Source organism: Columba livia, chromosome 9 (genome assembly GCF_036013475.1).
Source record: "Columba livia isolate bColLiv1 breed racing homer chromosome 9, bColLiv1.pat.W.v2, whole genome shotgun sequence".
NCBI lineage: Eukaryota > Metazoa > Chordata > Aves > Columbiformes > Columbidae > Columba > Columba livia.
Genome location: NC_088610.1, coordinates 4,317,130 through 4,333,799, shown reverse-complemented (window position 1 = coordinate 4,333,799; position 16,670 = coordinate 4,317,130). Strand labels below are relative to the sequence as shown.

The window sequence follows — 16,670 nt, the reverse complement described above, 5'->3', positions numbered from 1 at the left end:
GCTCTCCAGCCCAGCCTGCAGCCAGCGGTCATGTTTTCACAAGGAAGTACAGACCCTGACATCATCCTCAAGTGAAACTCGGAAGCTGAGAGGCTAAAACCTGAACAATCTTTAAATAAAACCCCAACATATTTCCTAAATTTTGCAAACAGGCTCAGCGATCTCCATATGTAATGCCACGTAGCTAAAGAAAACTATTTAATTTCCCATGAAATCTGGTAAACAATTTCTCAGAAAAGCTGATTTTTTTATATATGCATATGCAAGAATATACAAAAAAAAACCTTATTGGTTTAAAGACTGTGGGATAAACCATATTTGTGAAAAACCTAGGAAGTTGACTTAAAGAAAACAAAACATAACACAAAAACCTCTAAAACAATGAAGAACACACACCTTTTCTAAGAATTAGTTAAAACTATTTTGTCATGCTCAGATAACACAATAGTCACAGCTCTGATTTTTCCACTTTGCGCATTTGTAATCTGTCAGTTTATAACAGATGATTAGATGAGATACACCAGAAACAGACATATAACATTTCATCTCTTAATGCTGCACAAAAATAAAAAGCAGAGATGCATCATATGGCAGGAGACAGCTCTGCTATTTAAAAACTGATGCTTGTAACATTTGACAAGTGCCAACAGCAGTTAGAAAAAAAAAAAAAAAATGAAGTTGATTGTTTACACAGCTACCAAAAATCATTCCCTTTTTTGGCATCTTTGGAAAGGAATGTGACCTAAATCTAAAATTGTACCCGGGGAGGTCATCCCTTGTTCCCAGCAGTGTGAGCACTGCAGGGCCTGGGCAGCGGGATGCTGAGCGCAGGGGGACGCTGAGCGCAGGGGGATGCTGAATGCAGGGGGATGCTGAATGCAGGGGGATGCTGAGCGCAGGGGGGATGCTGAGCGCAGGGGGGATGCTGAGTGCAGGGGGATGCTGAGCGCAGGGGGATGCTGAGCACGCGTGGTACCTACACTGCTCGCAGGTCTGTCCCTGCCAGCCCGGGAGGCAACGGCAGGTTCCCAGGACATGGTCGCAACCAGCAGCGTTCTTGCAGTTGCACACCTGGTGGCAGTCGAGCCCAAAGAATCCATCTGGACAAGCTGAAAATGGAAAACAGACATTTTTAGCAGAGTTCCTGTTGTGGTTTTTTTGTGTGTTGTTTTGTTGGTTTTGTTTTGGTTTGTTTTTTTTTTTTTTTAATAAACTCCAGCTTGTAGATCCAAAACCACAAGGCATTGCTGATCTTTTCACAGATGCTTTGTCACTTGTCACTCTGTGATGACGCTTTAGAGCCAAAGTTGCTTCCAGGGTTAAGCCTCAGCATTTCTGCTCTGTGCACCTCAGCAAAGCCCACCATGACCCATTTTCTGCAAGCAACGGATTTCTGCATAGCAAGAGACAGCTGAGAATATATTAAAAAGCCATAAAACAGGAGAGAAAATGGATTCACACATGCCAGTACTTGTGCTTCTGTAATGGACAGAGGAAAGAGGAAATAATTCAACATCATGTAAGACCAGGGGGCCACCCCTGCTGATCTCCCCATCTTTTGAAATGCAAAACTCATGCTCTCATTTACTCTCCTGACACTTTTCTGAAGATTTTTTAACAGTGAACACAAGACATAGTGTTGTAGTTCAGTGCTGAAATGAAAACCTGCAAAGAGACTGAGTAGAGAAAACCAAGTCAAATTAAGTGCAGCAGTACAACTCCAGGGAGCTGAAGGAGCTACTATGCAGAGTTAGAAAATATAATTAGGAATTATATTGCCTTAATTTAACTTCTCTGTCTGCATATATATGTATTTGTGTTGACATTGTGTAAGTACATGCATAATTATGTTATACTACATGATAATAAACTTGTAGATATACAATTGTATGTCATTCCTTCCACAAAACTCCTGAAACAGTCTCAGGAGCGACGGCACTCATTGAATAAGCAGTTATTCAATAAAACTTAGCTCTGTGTCCTCCTTCTTCAATATAAAGTCATATTGAAAAACAAATTCACACATTTCTACCATGAAATCAGAACAACTGGCTTCCCAATAGAGTCTTATGACTATTATCAGCATATGCACTACCCAGTGATGCTCTGCATTAATTTCACAGCCCTCCACCAGGTCAGAATGTCACTGTACCCATAAGCATCTTCCACTGTTGGGTTCTCCTGCCCTTTTTCCTGCCTTGTTTCTTTTTCATGCCCATGCTTTTTGTCCCAGTTTACTCTTACTGCCCATTCCACAACTGTAAATTCAGTCCTCTAACAGAAAGAACTGCTGTCTGCTCTGGGTACAAGCAGGGAAAAATTCACTATCTGTACGCAGAGGCAAACGTGGACCTTCAGACAGCAACGACGGTAACGTAACACATCTGCCACATCTGCTTTGGCTTCTCTATTCTCAGAGCTCCTTCTCAGCTTGTGAGCATTAATATATATGATTGTTTCATCTGCTCAAAACCAAAAGGCTGCTCCTCCCTTCATCCTCTCCAGACTGCAGCTTCTCCTCTGGCATAAGAAAGATCGCAGGCTTACTCCACTTTCCAAGTCTCAGAAAAACAGAAAAGTGCCTCATACTGTTCCAAAACTGCAACACATCCATCAACCTCTGCTCAGTTCATACTGGGGTGAGAACTGTTATCAAGTTGTAAGGAAGAAACATCAGCACATGGTTTCAATCTTTACATCCTTATTTATTATGTTTCAGTAGCACGTATGGCACAGCATCCGAGAGAGGACTTCTGCTGAACCTCAGGTGACTTCAAAGGCTGAAAAAGTTTTTGTTTGTTTAATGTAGGAACTACACAGCATTGTCAGGTATTCCTAGATGTGCACGGTATTTCTTTTTCCATTTTATCTTACTAAAAACGAAATCTTGCTGGGCTATATTATGATAATGATTAACTGCTGAAATCCCAAGAGAGAAGCCCAGTCAGCCTGTCCTGCGGTAGAGCTGATGCAGACGGCAGTTCAACTGCAAATGTTGAGTGCTGAACTTCACCAGGGCTATACGCTGCTGTTATTGATGCAACAATTAACAAACATACTGCAGGAAAAGTCCAAGACTTCTGCTGCCTCCAGTTTGTGGGCTAATTGTGTGGCATTTTGGGATATTCAGTCAGATCAAGCAGCGAACCGGATAATTCTTCTGTTGGCCTGATCCCGTAACTGGAAACATGCCTTGGGTCATACAACACACACCAGAGAGCAGCGGGGAATGAAATTAAACAAAATTACAGTACAGTGAAGAAAATCACAACCTTCAAAGCGGGAGCAGCAGATGCTCAGCACTTTACAGAATTAAATCAATTATAACAATTGCCTTCTCAAACAGGAGAGGAGCAACCCTGGTGCAGGGCAGGGTGACTTGGTTTGCTCGGTGTTTTTTTTCTGGAGAAAATGCTACCCACATTATCTGTGCTTTAACAGGATAGCAAAAGGATTTCCTAAGCCACCTTTTGCTATGATTACTGCCCTTGCACAGTCCAGGAATGCAGAGGTATTAATTGCTGCTTCAGTTCAGGAGCAGCCAGAACTCCATGTGTGCCTCAGGTACCTTCTCCCCAGGCATGTAACATTCTTCACTCAGATAAGAAAGATTTCTAGCGGCATTGCTAGTAGCATCACTCTCAAAGAACTGTGAAAAATGATTCATTTTCATTTGGTAATGCTAGACCTTGTGAAGAAATGCACATTATTTTTCAGCATTCTGGTTGTATCACTTGCTGCCTTCAAGGAAATGCAAAGGAAGCGAATAAAGAACATGGAAATGGCCACTGACGTGATGTTTTGCAACGGGGACTGGCATGTAAAGATATAAAGCCTTACTTCAGACTGAAGGTAGCAAATTAATGAAAAGGAACAGCTTTATTTTTGAAAAAAGAAAACCAATCGCAAAAAACACTCAACGGTGAATTTTGGGACTGCTACAATTTCAGTTTGAATCTGGACCCCGTGCTGCCACAATGCAGAATACCGGAAGCAACAACTGCAGGTTCAAGTGCACTCATTGTGCAGGACTAATATTAACATTAATGTTGATTATTAATATTAATCAGTATTAGATTTTGTAAGGTACTGTCCTCTCCTAGGACTCTGAACTGCAAAAGTTTCAGTTCAATATTCCTGTGATGATGGAAAAGTCCTTCCTGGCCATGGGATGAAGCATCAGCAGTATGGGAGAAGTCCAAGGCAGCTCTGCCACACGAGGTCCAGGTCTCTGTGCTCTTGTCAGCAAAGCACAGAGCTTGGCCGGCGTGGGTGGATGCCAAGACAGCCAAAAGCACATCCCTGCCAGAAGGAAACCCTGCCAGTCTCCGAGTCACTGAAACCAGAAGTGTTACAGCTCCTCAGAGAAAATGTGCCAAGAATGTTCTACCAAGGGCAAACCACCCACACATTTTTCCTCCGTCTTCACCTTTTGGAAGCAGCCAAACTGTTCTGGCTGAACTTTCCCATGTGAAAAGGTGACACAGGCCAGCTCGGAGCAAACACGCTGCCTGCTTGAGAGAAAACGTCTAGTAAAGCGGATCTTATGAAAACAGTAAGGTCATGAATGGGATGCGCTAAATTCTGCTCTCCCCTCCACAATCTGCTTTCAGAAACTGAAAAAAATAAAACTGTCCAACATGACTGATTTGGAAGCAGAGACCTTTACTTTTCTTTCCAATAGGTGTCACCCAGGCTTCTCTGTATTCCTCACACCTATTGTGGCAAAGGATATTCAGCCTCTTTGTCCCCATTTTGATTCCTCCTGGAATTAATAGATTTATAGCACAATACAGTCAACCGTATTGCTCTTCTCATTGAAAAAATAGAATTTTTTTTTTTTAAAAGGATAGACTTACGAAAGCAGAGTTCAAGTAAATAATTTTAAGGAAGGACGTAGTGGAGATATCATAAATTATGAGGTACAATTTGCAGCAGAACTTTGAAAAGAGTATTTATGCTGTGTAACAATCACTGGGAAGAATGAGAGGGGAAGAACAAGCCATATCTGAAGTGCAGCAGTGGGGTGCTGTGGTACAGGGGAGGCTGTGGAGTGGATCCCTTCCCATCAGAGGGCAGCAGCCGCCTGTGAGTGCTGTGCTTCCCTCCATCAGTCTTTGTAAACTGGCTGATAAAGCTGCTTTCTAATCAAAATGATTGTGACTTTGGTTTAACGGTCTTCATTTGTGGATTCTTAAATCATTTACACTTCAATAACTTTCGTAATGTCTGACTGAGTGCTGTTTCTGTGGTATTCAAGACTGTATATTTTACAATCTGCACGATGATGAAGCACAATAACCTCCTTAGATGGTGCCCAAGAGTGATTCCCAACAAGGTATCTAAGGAATCCAATCCAACCTTTCCAGCACTTTACCAAATGATCAGGTAATCAAAGATGATCTCTTGGCTTTATTAAAGTTAAAAGTATATCTGTTCTTAAAGAGTTCCTTTGGGAAGATGCACAGATCCACATTTTTCTGCAGAATGTTTCAGAGATGCACTAAGAACAAGCCAGTCCAAGGCAGGACTAACATCTTTCTGCTCAGTGTTAACTGTAGTTAAGACTCTGCTTACAAAGTGTCTTCATAAAGATGTGATATAGTAGGGGTCTTAAGCATGCATCTGATTTTAACCACATTAAAACAAAGTGCCCAACACTACACACACACCAAACTGCTTTGTTGACTTAGGATGGACATGCACATTTCAGTATCGTCTCCCAATTAAGTTTAAAGGTTTTTTTCAGATCAGGCACTGTAAATTGTAAAACCAGCTTTCTGCATTAAAAAATCCAATCTGCATAAACCCGAAAGGGACCGGGGGGAGCATCAGTACCTCGTTCGCAGAAGGTTCCCGTCCAGCCCGCCGCGCAGGTACAGGCTCCATTCACGTGGTCGCAGGCAGCTCCGTTCTGGCACTGGCAGCTGGACTGGCAGCTCGGGCCAAAGCTTCCCTCGGGGCACCCTGCAGCCCAGCAACCAAAACCAGACCATGGGTTAATGCTGGAGCAGATCAGGGATCAATGGGGAATTTTTAGGTACATGGGAATTCCTACTATTTCCAAAAAAAGAATCAAGGCATAATGGTAATGCCTTAAAACTGATGTGATTAAGTGTTCTCCTTGGGGTCCAGGTAAGTTGGGCTGTTTTATTAAGGTCTATTTTAGAAAAACACCAGGGTGTTGAAAGACTAAATTCTGCATAGAAAACTAATATCAGAGGATACTTGCAAAGTCTGCAACTTCACAGGTTCTGCTTGATGACACTTTGCATGCTGGTCTGGAGCTGCTTACGTTCACATCTCCCCTGAGACTTCATCAGCCAGGAGAGAGAAAGCTCCCTGCTTCTGCACTTCCTTTTGAGGCCCTATCCTCTGTTTTCCTGCAAATCCCCTTTCCCCAGAAAGCTGGAGAAAATATGAAACATAGTGGTTTCCTCTGGAAAGCTCTAAATTGAATGCTGCATCTTTTACTTTCAGGCTTTGCTTTGAAAAATTCAAGCTAAACCATAATATCTGGGGGACAGATTAACAATTACATTTCCACAGTAGTTAGCGTAAGGAGTTTTAAAAGATTTGCATGGTACTTACTATCAGAAGAAAACAACATTTGAGAATGAAAATAATTTCTTCCAGGATTAAGGAAAATCAATTAAGAATAAAGCCAGTTGCCTAATTCACACTAGATATTTTGGACAGGCTGAAATATAGTTATATACTTGGCTAAACACAATATTACAAGGCCTCCACTCATGTTTGAAGGTCATGTGAACTCCTCTCTAAATGAGTTACATAGATGATTACCAGATCTCTTTTTAAAAATTGTATGATTTTAGCATTTACATCAACAAAGCGATTTTCAGGAAATCTGGAAAGAATCACAGAGAACAAGAAACAATGAGGATCCTCAAAGACAACTCTATGGCTGCAATAAAGGGGTGGGTTCAGTGCTGTGTGTTTGGTACCAGAGGCGGGCTGTGATTTGAGCCAGAGGGAATTTGGTTCCTCCTGCAGTTCAGTGACTCTCTACTAATTGAAGCCAATCCCTGGATCTCTTATAGAAACTATAGGTTGGGATGGGAGACAGAAGGGTAGCAGGGTACCTTCAGTATTTCTTTACGTTCAACCACCTGTATCAGCAATAGGCCTCTGTTTAAATGTGGAGTTGTTTGGATATATTTTTTTGCACCTACAGGTGAAATTCAGTCCCAGGGTTGAACTGGTGCAAAATTCCATTTGCATCACCTCCTGTTCCCAAAGCTGCAGAACATCGTGCATTGCGCCTCCTACACCACTTTACAGAGTAAAGTGCCTTAAAAGCTTGTTCCTGCTTACACTTGTGCCTTAAAAGCTTGTTCCTGCTTAGTGTTTACTTTTCACTTGAAATTTCAGTTAGAGTCCAGAGAATCTATGCAAAGAAAACTATATTCATGTGGAGCAATTAGATGTGGGGCTCTCAGCTGAACTTTCCTCAAACTGATGGCGTTTAGCCTGGAGCTGAGACTTTCAAGGTGACAGCAATGGGTCAGTACACTTCACAAATGGTTTCACGGTCCACATCACAGAGAATCTGCCCTATGCTCGAGCAGGCTCAGGTTGCTGCGATGTGTGCTGAGGTATATCCATGCCGTCGGAGAACCTGAGCTGCCTCCAAAGTTGCAGCGTGAAGGAGCCCGACCTGTGGCAGGATGCTGGAGATGCTTGAGGAGAAGATGAGCTCTCCTGGGATAGGAAAGGTAGCAAGGCTACCAAGGCAGCATGACACGTTTAGCGAAGAATTATGGCTTTCATAATCTTGCAGACATGTATGTGTATATGCATTTTTAGACATATATATACACACACACATGTAGATGTACCAGGGTAGGTTTAGGTTGGACATTAGGAAAAGGTTCTTCACCCAGAGGGTGCTGGACACTGCAACAGGCTCCCCAGGGAGGTGTCACAGCCCCAGGCCTTACAGTGTTCAAGAAGAGACTGGACAACACCCTCAGACACATGGTGTGAACTGTCGGGTTGTACTGTGCAGGGACAGGAGTTGCAGGAGTTGGACTCAATGATCCTTGTGGGTTCCTTCCAACTCAGGACATTCTATGAATTAAAGTGGGGTACAAAGCAGACTGAATAAACCAGAAAAACCACAGACACAACATCAGGGGCTGCCAGGTGTTTCGTCGGTGACAATGGCTTCACTGATTAACTTGCCAGAGAAGATTACAACCAGCTATTTGGCTACTTTCTGCCCGCAGAGATGCTGTTTTAAGAGAGGTCAAGAGTGAAAGAGAAGCAGAGCTGGCAGCTCTTTCCCTGGGAGCTGGTCTTCCCAACTAACTGTCCTTCCATTCCATCTGTGCCAACAGCAACAAGAGCTGTAAGATAACTTTCCAGGGATTTTTTTTCGTTTTAGGTCACCATTCCAGATTAATTGTTTTGACATTTCTGCATGACACCCACAGTTAATTCTGCCTACACTGTTGAGACTCTGGTAGTTACATCTGTGCTACTGTAAGACTGTTAAACAAGTAGATAAAATACTTAATTGAACGACATTGAGATGATGATGATGATTATTATTATTATTATTAGCTTAACTATGCAACTTGTTGCCACAAGATGAAGCGGGTACCAAATATTTGCATGGAATCAAAAAGGAAATAGGCACATTAATTGGAAAAAAAAAACAAATCAAGTTGTAGTAAATATAGAGATATTGCTCCTGTCTCAGGAAGCTCTGGAATGACAAATTGATGAAACCTGGGGAAACACATCAGAAATTATCTATATGCCTGTTTTTATCCTCTTAAGGCATCTGCTATTGACCTCTGTTAGAGACAGATTAGTGGAGATCATGGGCCTCTGGAGAGACCATTGTGCATTTTTGTTGTTAATAAATAGAGGACTCTAAATCCTCTTGATTTTACTTCTGTTATGTACATGTGCAGCAATTCTATAAGCCTGGCCTTAAAAATAAAGATTGATGAAGAAAAATTGCAGACCTAAAACTGGGTAAATAAAACCGATATGGAAACTTTCATGCCACAAGCCAAATACACATCAATCCTGTCACTCACACAAGGTATTAACATTAAAAATAGCTGTTGAGTCCAAAACAAGTCTGAAAATAACTTTTCTGGAATTCAAATTAGGGAAACTATGTAACCACGGTGAAAGTGGAGAGCCCTGCGAAGCGCTGGGCAGAGCGCAGGCGGCGCAGCCCGGGGCTCTTCCTGGAGGGAATTATCCGGAAAAACACCATTTCCGCCGCTCAGTTTTGCAAATTCCCTGTGTTGACAAAGCGGTAACTTACTCCGTTCGCAGTGTTTCCCGGTGAATCCTGGCTCACAGAAGCAGGAGCCAGTGACTGGATCGCAGCTCCCATCGCTGTTGTTGCAGACACACGTGTTTTCACAGCGCTGGCCCCAACTGCCACTATTGCAGGCTGCGACAAAAACCAGTATTTACATTAAGAACCAACTTTGAGCTCAGCTAATGGGTTATTTTACATCTAAATGAGACAACAGTAAAGATGCAAAATGGCCTCTTAAGACACAGGCGCTCTGGACCAGACTGTCAGCTGCAGCATGGGGCACAAATCAGTGGAAAGAAATACAATTTTTGCTGATTTACTACAGCTGGAAGTAGGGGTCTGTAGGCAGACATTATGCCATCCACATAAAACTAATTATTCATGTCAATCCATATCAATCAATCCAGAGTCACCAACGCATAGTTTCATGGAAATAAAATACCAGCTATTGACTCACTTAGCAAAAATGTGCATAATCAGAGTAGCGACTGGGTAAAACCAAGATGGATTTGTGAGCATCCTCCATAGTTTCCCCAAAATACTGGGAAATACAACATGGACACTGCTGGCAGAGAAATCTCACATTCTTTGTTAAAGCAACACAGAATCACAAAATCACAGAATGTCAGGGATTGGAAGGGACCTCTAAAGCTCATCCAGTGCAATCCCCCCGCTGGAGCAGGAACACCCAGATGAGGTTACACGGGAAGGTGTCCAGGCAGGTTTGAATGTCTGCAGAGTAGGAGACTCCACAACCTCCCTGGGCAGCCTGGGCCAGTGTCTGTCACCCTCACTGAGAAGAAGTTTCTTCTCAAATTTAAGTGGAACCTCCTGTGTTCCAGTTTGAACCCATTACCCCTTGTCCTACCATTGGCTGTCACCGAGAAGAGCCTGGCTCCATCCTCCTGACACTCACCCTTTATATATCTGTAAACATTAATGAGGTCCCCCCTCAGTCTCCTCTTGTCCAGCTCCAGAGCCCCAGCTCCCTCAGCCTTTCCTCACACGGGAGATGCTCCACTCCCTTCAGCATCTTTGTTGCCCTAACGTACTGCTTTTGTTCTAAAAATCATGCAACACTGACATGATTATGACAACGTACCACAGCACCTCCTCCTTTTCTTAGAAGAATAAGGATTAAAGTGCCAATTAGGGCAACAGAAACCTGGTTTTGGAGTTGGGTGTTTGTTTCATGCTCAATCTGCAACAGTTGGAAGAACTAAGACGTCTCTGCAAAACAACTTTTCTTATCTCTTATCCTGAACTGAAATAAAAGCTTTTCTTTGCCATGGTCTCTCAATTCTTTTGACAACCTAGGGCATTATGGAAAGTCACCTAAATTACTCTATACATTACCAACTGATTTGATTTTTAAAATATGCATATTGCTGGAAATTTCAAATTTTCCCAGAATTTTCTCCAGTACAAGCCCTGAGAAGCCAGGTCCAAACTTACTGCTGTCAACACTGGCAATTCATTTTTGTGATTTTATATGTTTAAGACCAAGATTAGAAAGAGGTTTGCATTCAGTTGGCGTTTTGCAAAAGGGATCATAAAGAATCGAGCAGAAAATATGTGAAAAAGGAAAAAAATCAAGCAGGATGGCTTAGCATTTATATGGTGTTATTCAAGAAGGACAAATCTGCACTCTTACACAGCCATCAATACCGAGAGCAATGCTAAAGTCAACAAAAGGATGCTCTGCTCTTCCAGGGAACAGAATTTCTCCCATCATTTCTATTCATAAGTAAAGAAGTGACCTTAAGACCCACAACTGTACACGTCACTCACTTGTTGAATAAATCTCCCCTAAACAAAATGAAAAAAAATGAGAATTAATCTTAGAACTAATCTGCTCTGAAAATGAAAAACAAAACTGTCTGTCAGTCAAAATGCTGACAGGACAGATGGTATTGGGCAAAGGGATCCATGGTGTTGAAATAAGAGCTTATATCAATACTTTGCGCTTCATCAGCCATCTATTTCAATACTTTGAACCTAGATAATTAAGGATTATAACCACCCAGGCTGTGCAAACCCATAAACACACAATTTCAGAAGCAATAAGATTAGCAAAAGTATATTAAAAAACTGTAATAGACTAAGAACAAACAGAGCTGGTTCTTACATTTGCAGTTAAGTCCCTGGGAGAGATACCACGTGCCATGCGGAGTAAATACGCCTTTGACTTACGGTGTTTGCAGTCGTGGCCAGTCCAGCCGGGGGGACATGTACACTCTCCGGTGATGTGGTGACACTCAGCACCACTGCTGCAGCTGCATAACAGCAGGCAATTTTGTCCGTAGTAACCATCGGGGCAGGCTGGAAACAGATGAGCAGACTGCAGTTTCACCTAGATAATAACTCAGGCACGGACAGATCTTTTCAAACAAGACAGCAACAGCTTGCCCCCTAAAACATGCATTAGCTGAATGCAGAAATCAAAATGGCAAAATGAAAGAAACAGCTGTAATTTGTATACGAGGTGTCTAGGGCCGAGGTCTGAAAAGCGGGAATAGCTTGAGTGACTCTCAGGTACCTCTGCACGTCAGGATCAAGCAGTGGAGGAAAAAACCTCTGTCAAAAGTGATTTTGTGACTAACAAGGAGAACAAATATGGTTTTGCATGAAGCAGCGCTGCCTCTGAGAGCCCGTCTATGCCAGCACCACAGCCACACCAAGCAGCCTTTAGTGCCCAGAGGCTGGATAAGGAGCCATGTCATGACAGCACAGACCAGTCGCTTGAGCATATTCCCATGGTTGCTGGTGGATCTGCAGTGATAGCACTGATACTACTCCTTCATCCTCACAACTGTTTAATCTTAAATTATATACATCGAGGAGTGTTGCTCCAAACATAACCCAAGAGCTGCGTCATATGGGTCGGTTGGTCAGCACCTCTTGCCAAGCAGCCAGCGTTACAATGCAAGTATTGTGGCTGTTACACATTGTCTTCCTAAGTATACATTGCCGTATATTAGGTGTAATGATAACATCAATTTAGGATCAAGTTTAGCTTGTCATCTGCATTTATCTGTAATCCCCCCCTGGTAAATCCTGTCAAACACAACCTGGGGAATTCCTGAAGCTGAAAGATAATTTATCTCAGATCAGCGTGTCTAATGTAACAAGCATCTCACAAAGCAGCAAGGAGGCAGAAACCAAACTGACTCTTTTTTCATGAAGAAGGCTGGTGTGAGGACTTACACACAGAGCAGGATGCCCCCGTGTAGCCGGGGGAACAGTCACAGGCCCCAGTTTCTTGGTTGCACTGGCCCCCGTTGGCGCAGGGCTCACAGGAGGACTGGCAGTCTGGTCCCCACCGGCCAGCTGGGCAATCTAGGAAAAAAAGCACAGAAGATGCTCCCAATGCCATTTTCTGTTGCAAGGCAGATTTCTGCTGTTACCTCGAAGAACTAAAGAAATAATAGTAAAACTAAGTGGGATAAAGGATTGTTATACTATCTCTACAGACACAGAGCACTTTCACAGTAAACACACTCCTGTGCTGCAGCATGCAAGAACACATCTAAAGAGAGATCCAAAGGCTCTCTTCCAACTTCCATCACTGTGTGTCTGCTTTTTGGTTTGGTTTCTGATACAGTAGCACCAGGAGTGTTTGGATATATCTGAACAATTAACTCCTGCTCTCAGTGAAGGAAATCTACAGAGGACTGTAACCTGCAGACAGATGCAGGAGAGAAAGCTGCTGTTGTATTTTTGCCGGGCTTAGTGTGGGACAGGATGGTCATACAGCCCAGGGGAACACGGAGCCCAAACCTCCATTCAGCTCCAGCTCCTTCACCAGGCTCCTGTTCCATGGAGCCGGGAGCCACAGTCTGGGTTGATGTGGGGCAGATGTTCCTCCAGAATGCAACCACCAGAGCTCTGCAAGTGGTAGAGGAGCATCTTGGTAGTTCAGTGTCACTGAGACATTCTTCAACCCGCTACTTAATTACCTGCAATAATGTCCTCCCTTTTAATTTCTTCTTCTGTTTCAGGTCCTTCACTTACTGGTTTCACAATAGTTATCTTTAGCCAAGGCCCTTCCACAGCTCCTGAGACACATTGTGTGCCCATGGCAGCACAGTTCCAAGCTCTGCCCTGTGACTCAGAGCTTCTGCAATGCCCCAATATCTCTGTCTGACTTGTATAAACCCAGCCCAGCAGACAAATCACTATTATTAATTGGAGCAGAGAGACAGGTCAGGGTAACTGAATCACGCTCCCTCCTTTACAACCAATCCCATGTGGTGGATGTCCTATATTTTGCACAAAAACTCATCCTTTAGCCATCCTGCAAATTAAACCTATTGCATTGCAGAAGTTTTGCTGGGAAACAGAATAATTGCACTTCTTATCGCTCTGTCAAAGCAAGAAAGTCATTACCCTTGTTCCACACCAAACACACCTTGCTCACATGTAGCTCCAGTTTTCCCAGCTGGGCAGATACACTGCCCCGTCTTTGTATCGCACAGTGCTTCTCCACAGCTGCATCTCTGCCTGCAGTTCACCCCAAAGCTCCCTGGCTCACAAGCTGGTCAAAAGAAACCCAAAGACACAATTAGTGAAAACAAAAAGGCATTCTGAAGACATTAGGAGACAGCACAAACAGCAATTTTAAATGGAGCTGTGCTGGTACAAAGTGATATATGTTATTAGCATCAGTGTCTCAGTGACTGGTTGTCTGTAATTAACTGCAAGAGAGCTCTAGAAAATCTGTGCCTGAAGCTTTAAAAGGAATTACAGTTACCTGGACAAATGGTAGTTTTAGTAACTGGCCTCAGTCTTGCACCTCAACCTTTGCACACAGAGGGACACAGCAACTGTTGGGCTCTAAATATCAGTTTGGCTTCAGTAAGGAACTGCCAACTCATATTAACAACAAATGTAGCCTTTAATTTGCAACTTCTATATCTGAACATAGGTTTCCTGAGTAAACTTTCCCATCCAAATTGCGCCTCCCAGGGAATTATGCAGTGAGTACCTACATAAATGGCATTTTTCTCCATGAAACCCGGGTGGACATGGATGCTTGCAGACTCCTGTCTCATGATCACACAAAACATCAGGAGGACAGTTGCACCTCAGTTTGCAACCAGCCCCATAAAAGCCAGGTGTGCACTCTGGAAAATGCAAGTAGACATAGAAAATGTATAAGAAAAAGGAAGGGTTAAGAAAACCGAACAGAAGTCAGAAAATAATTTGGCAGAAATTTGCAGAAAATCTATTATAATGTACATTTTAGAGGTGCTGATAAAAAAGTGCAAGTACTTATTAAGCACTTGCATGGACATTTCAAAGAGGTTACTGCTTAAATACAACCCAGAAACAGTGTGGCAGAATACTTAAGGATATATTCAATTACTGCCATTGCAGAATTACTCTTCTTATCTGTCTGTACCTTCTGCTGCTCTATGCCTTGGTACAAAGCCAGTGCTGGCTGAGGGATGCTCTCCCCAGAACTGAACACATCACCAAGAACGCTAAAGATATTAAATATCATCACTATTATTCTCCAAACCTCCCAAGAACTAGTGTCAGAAAACCGACACGTTCCTGCCTGCCCAGATTGGAATCTGAAGGGAGAATCTTTATTGCGTTACTTCATTATTGTCTGGAGAGGGCTACTGAGACACGCAAACATGAATGCAGAATACAATTCTCTTTGAACTCCTCCCAAAAACTACAAAGAATAAGTTGAATTCAAAGACCTGCAAATCTGAAGGAAAAATAGCATTACTGAAACCATTTACCGTAATCCCGCTGCCACAAAACACAGGTTTTGTCACTTATTTACTGTCTGCACGGAAAAAGGAAAGAACAAAAGTGAAAACTCCCACAATCTTCCTTATTTAGGGTTGTATTAGAATTTGCTTTCTAGATGTCTGTTGTCATTTGATGAGGGTAAAACTCTCATGTTTTTAAGCTGCATTCCCCTCGATGTCCCTCTAAGCCCTGTGATATCAGGCACTCATGGAGTTTGCCATATGAAAAACCACAGACGAAATAATTAGTAGAATATTAAGATATTAGCAGCAGCAGCGAACAAAGCAAATGGGAGGAAGAATGAGAAACAATGTTCGGACAAAGGAACGAGCAGACATAGGAAATGCAGCTTTCTGTGATACCTTTCTGGCACTTTTTGCCGTGATAACCAGGCTTGCAGGTGCAGGTCCCGTTCCTTGCGTCGCACTCCAGCGTGTGCTCTTTCACGCACTGACACTCCTCCGAGCAGCCAGCTCCGAAGGCCCACCTGGGACACGCTGCAGCCAGATGAAAAAGAATCGTCAGCTCGGTAATTATGCATGAGTTATTTGAAATCGCACACTGCTGCAGAATGCAACTGCTGCACAAAACAAAGCGTTCATTTCACTCTCAGCACATATATCCACATGCCTACAACGGTGCCTATTAAAGTGTGGCTGTGTAAAATATAGTTTATACAAATTCTATATTAAGTAATTAATTTCATTTCAAGCAACACGTGAATGCAAAAACCAGAAGAGTTTAGCAGCAAACTTAGTTAAGTTTCTGAATGAAAAAATATTTGGATACACTCAAAAGCTTTCATGAAAAAAAAAAATATATCACACAACTATTTTTCAATCTTGCATAGATTTTAAGAACAAAACCTGTAAGTGCAAAGAAACTTGACCATCTATTCTGCAACACTTTTGTTTAGATTGTTTTTATTCTCATTTAACATTTTGCCCTCATCCTGCCCCAGCCAGCCCTGCTCCACAGCTTACATTCCGACCAGATGGGCAGCCACTAATTACTTCCAACCAGACTTCAGCCTCACCGACAACCCTAACTTTAACCTGCCCATCCCAGCCAAACCCTATCTATAGTCCTCACCTTTGTGCATCAGTAAATCTCAGTCCTTATGGCAAAGATTAATTGCTAGAGGAAAAGATTAATGAAGATTCTGGTGCTTGGTGGCATGTGTCAAAACTCATGTCCTCCTGTTACTCCCAGCTCATTGCAGAACCCCAAGTCCTGCTCATTTTGCATGCAACGTGGAATCTTTTTCAGACCGTTACATTGTGAATGTGTTAAACAAACAGATCCAAAAAATTATGGGGACTTACTCAGATGGCAGAAGCGGCCGTAGAGCCCCGGGTCACACAGGCAGGCTCCATAGAGGCGGTGGCAATGGCCATTGTTGGCGCAGTTGCATAGTTTGTTACAATTCTTCCCAAAGAGTCCTTTTGGGCAACCTTTGGAATGCACAAAGACAACAGGACATCAGCTCTTAAGCATTAAAATATGAACATTAAATCAGCTTTTTTAGTTGGCGCTTACAAAAAAGACCACACCGACTTTGTTGCTGAGCTTGGGCTCTGCACAGCCCATATTT

The 16,670-nt window shown here is 42.8% G+C and overlaps 1 protein-coding gene across 4 annotated transcripts in view; it reads right to left on the bottom strand.

Moving 5' to 3' along the window:
• The window catches only part of LOC102096100 (multiple epidermal growth factor-like domains protein 6), a 198,433-nt gene that overhangs the window by 27,406 nt on the left and 154,357 nt on the right, over positions 1-16,670 (bottom strand). For all 4 annotated transcript variants that reach the window (XR_010474611.1, XM_065073496.1, XM_065073494.1 and 1 more), the window contains 9 exons: positions 16,402-16,530; positions 15,439-15,573; positions 14,299-14,433; positions 13,719-13,844; positions 12,515-12,646; positions 11,501-11,629; positions 9,308-9,439; positions 5,839-5,967; positions 981-1,109 (listed from right to left, as the gene is read on the bottom strand). Coding sequence is in view for 3 of the 4 variants with exons in the window: in XM_065073496.1 (XP_064929568.1) it covers positions 981-1,109; positions 5,839-5,967; positions 9,308-9,439; positions 11,501-11,629; positions 12,515-12,646; positions 13,719-13,844; positions 14,299-14,433; positions 15,439-15,573; positions 16,402-16,530 (1,176 nt within the window). In the remaining variant the exon portion in view is untranslated. The remainder of the gene's footprint in view (positions 1-980; positions 1,110-5,838; positions 5,968-9,307; positions 9,440-11,500; positions 11,630-12,514; positions 12,647-13,718; positions 13,845-14,298; positions 14,434-15,438; positions 15,574-16,401; positions 16,531-16,670) is intronic.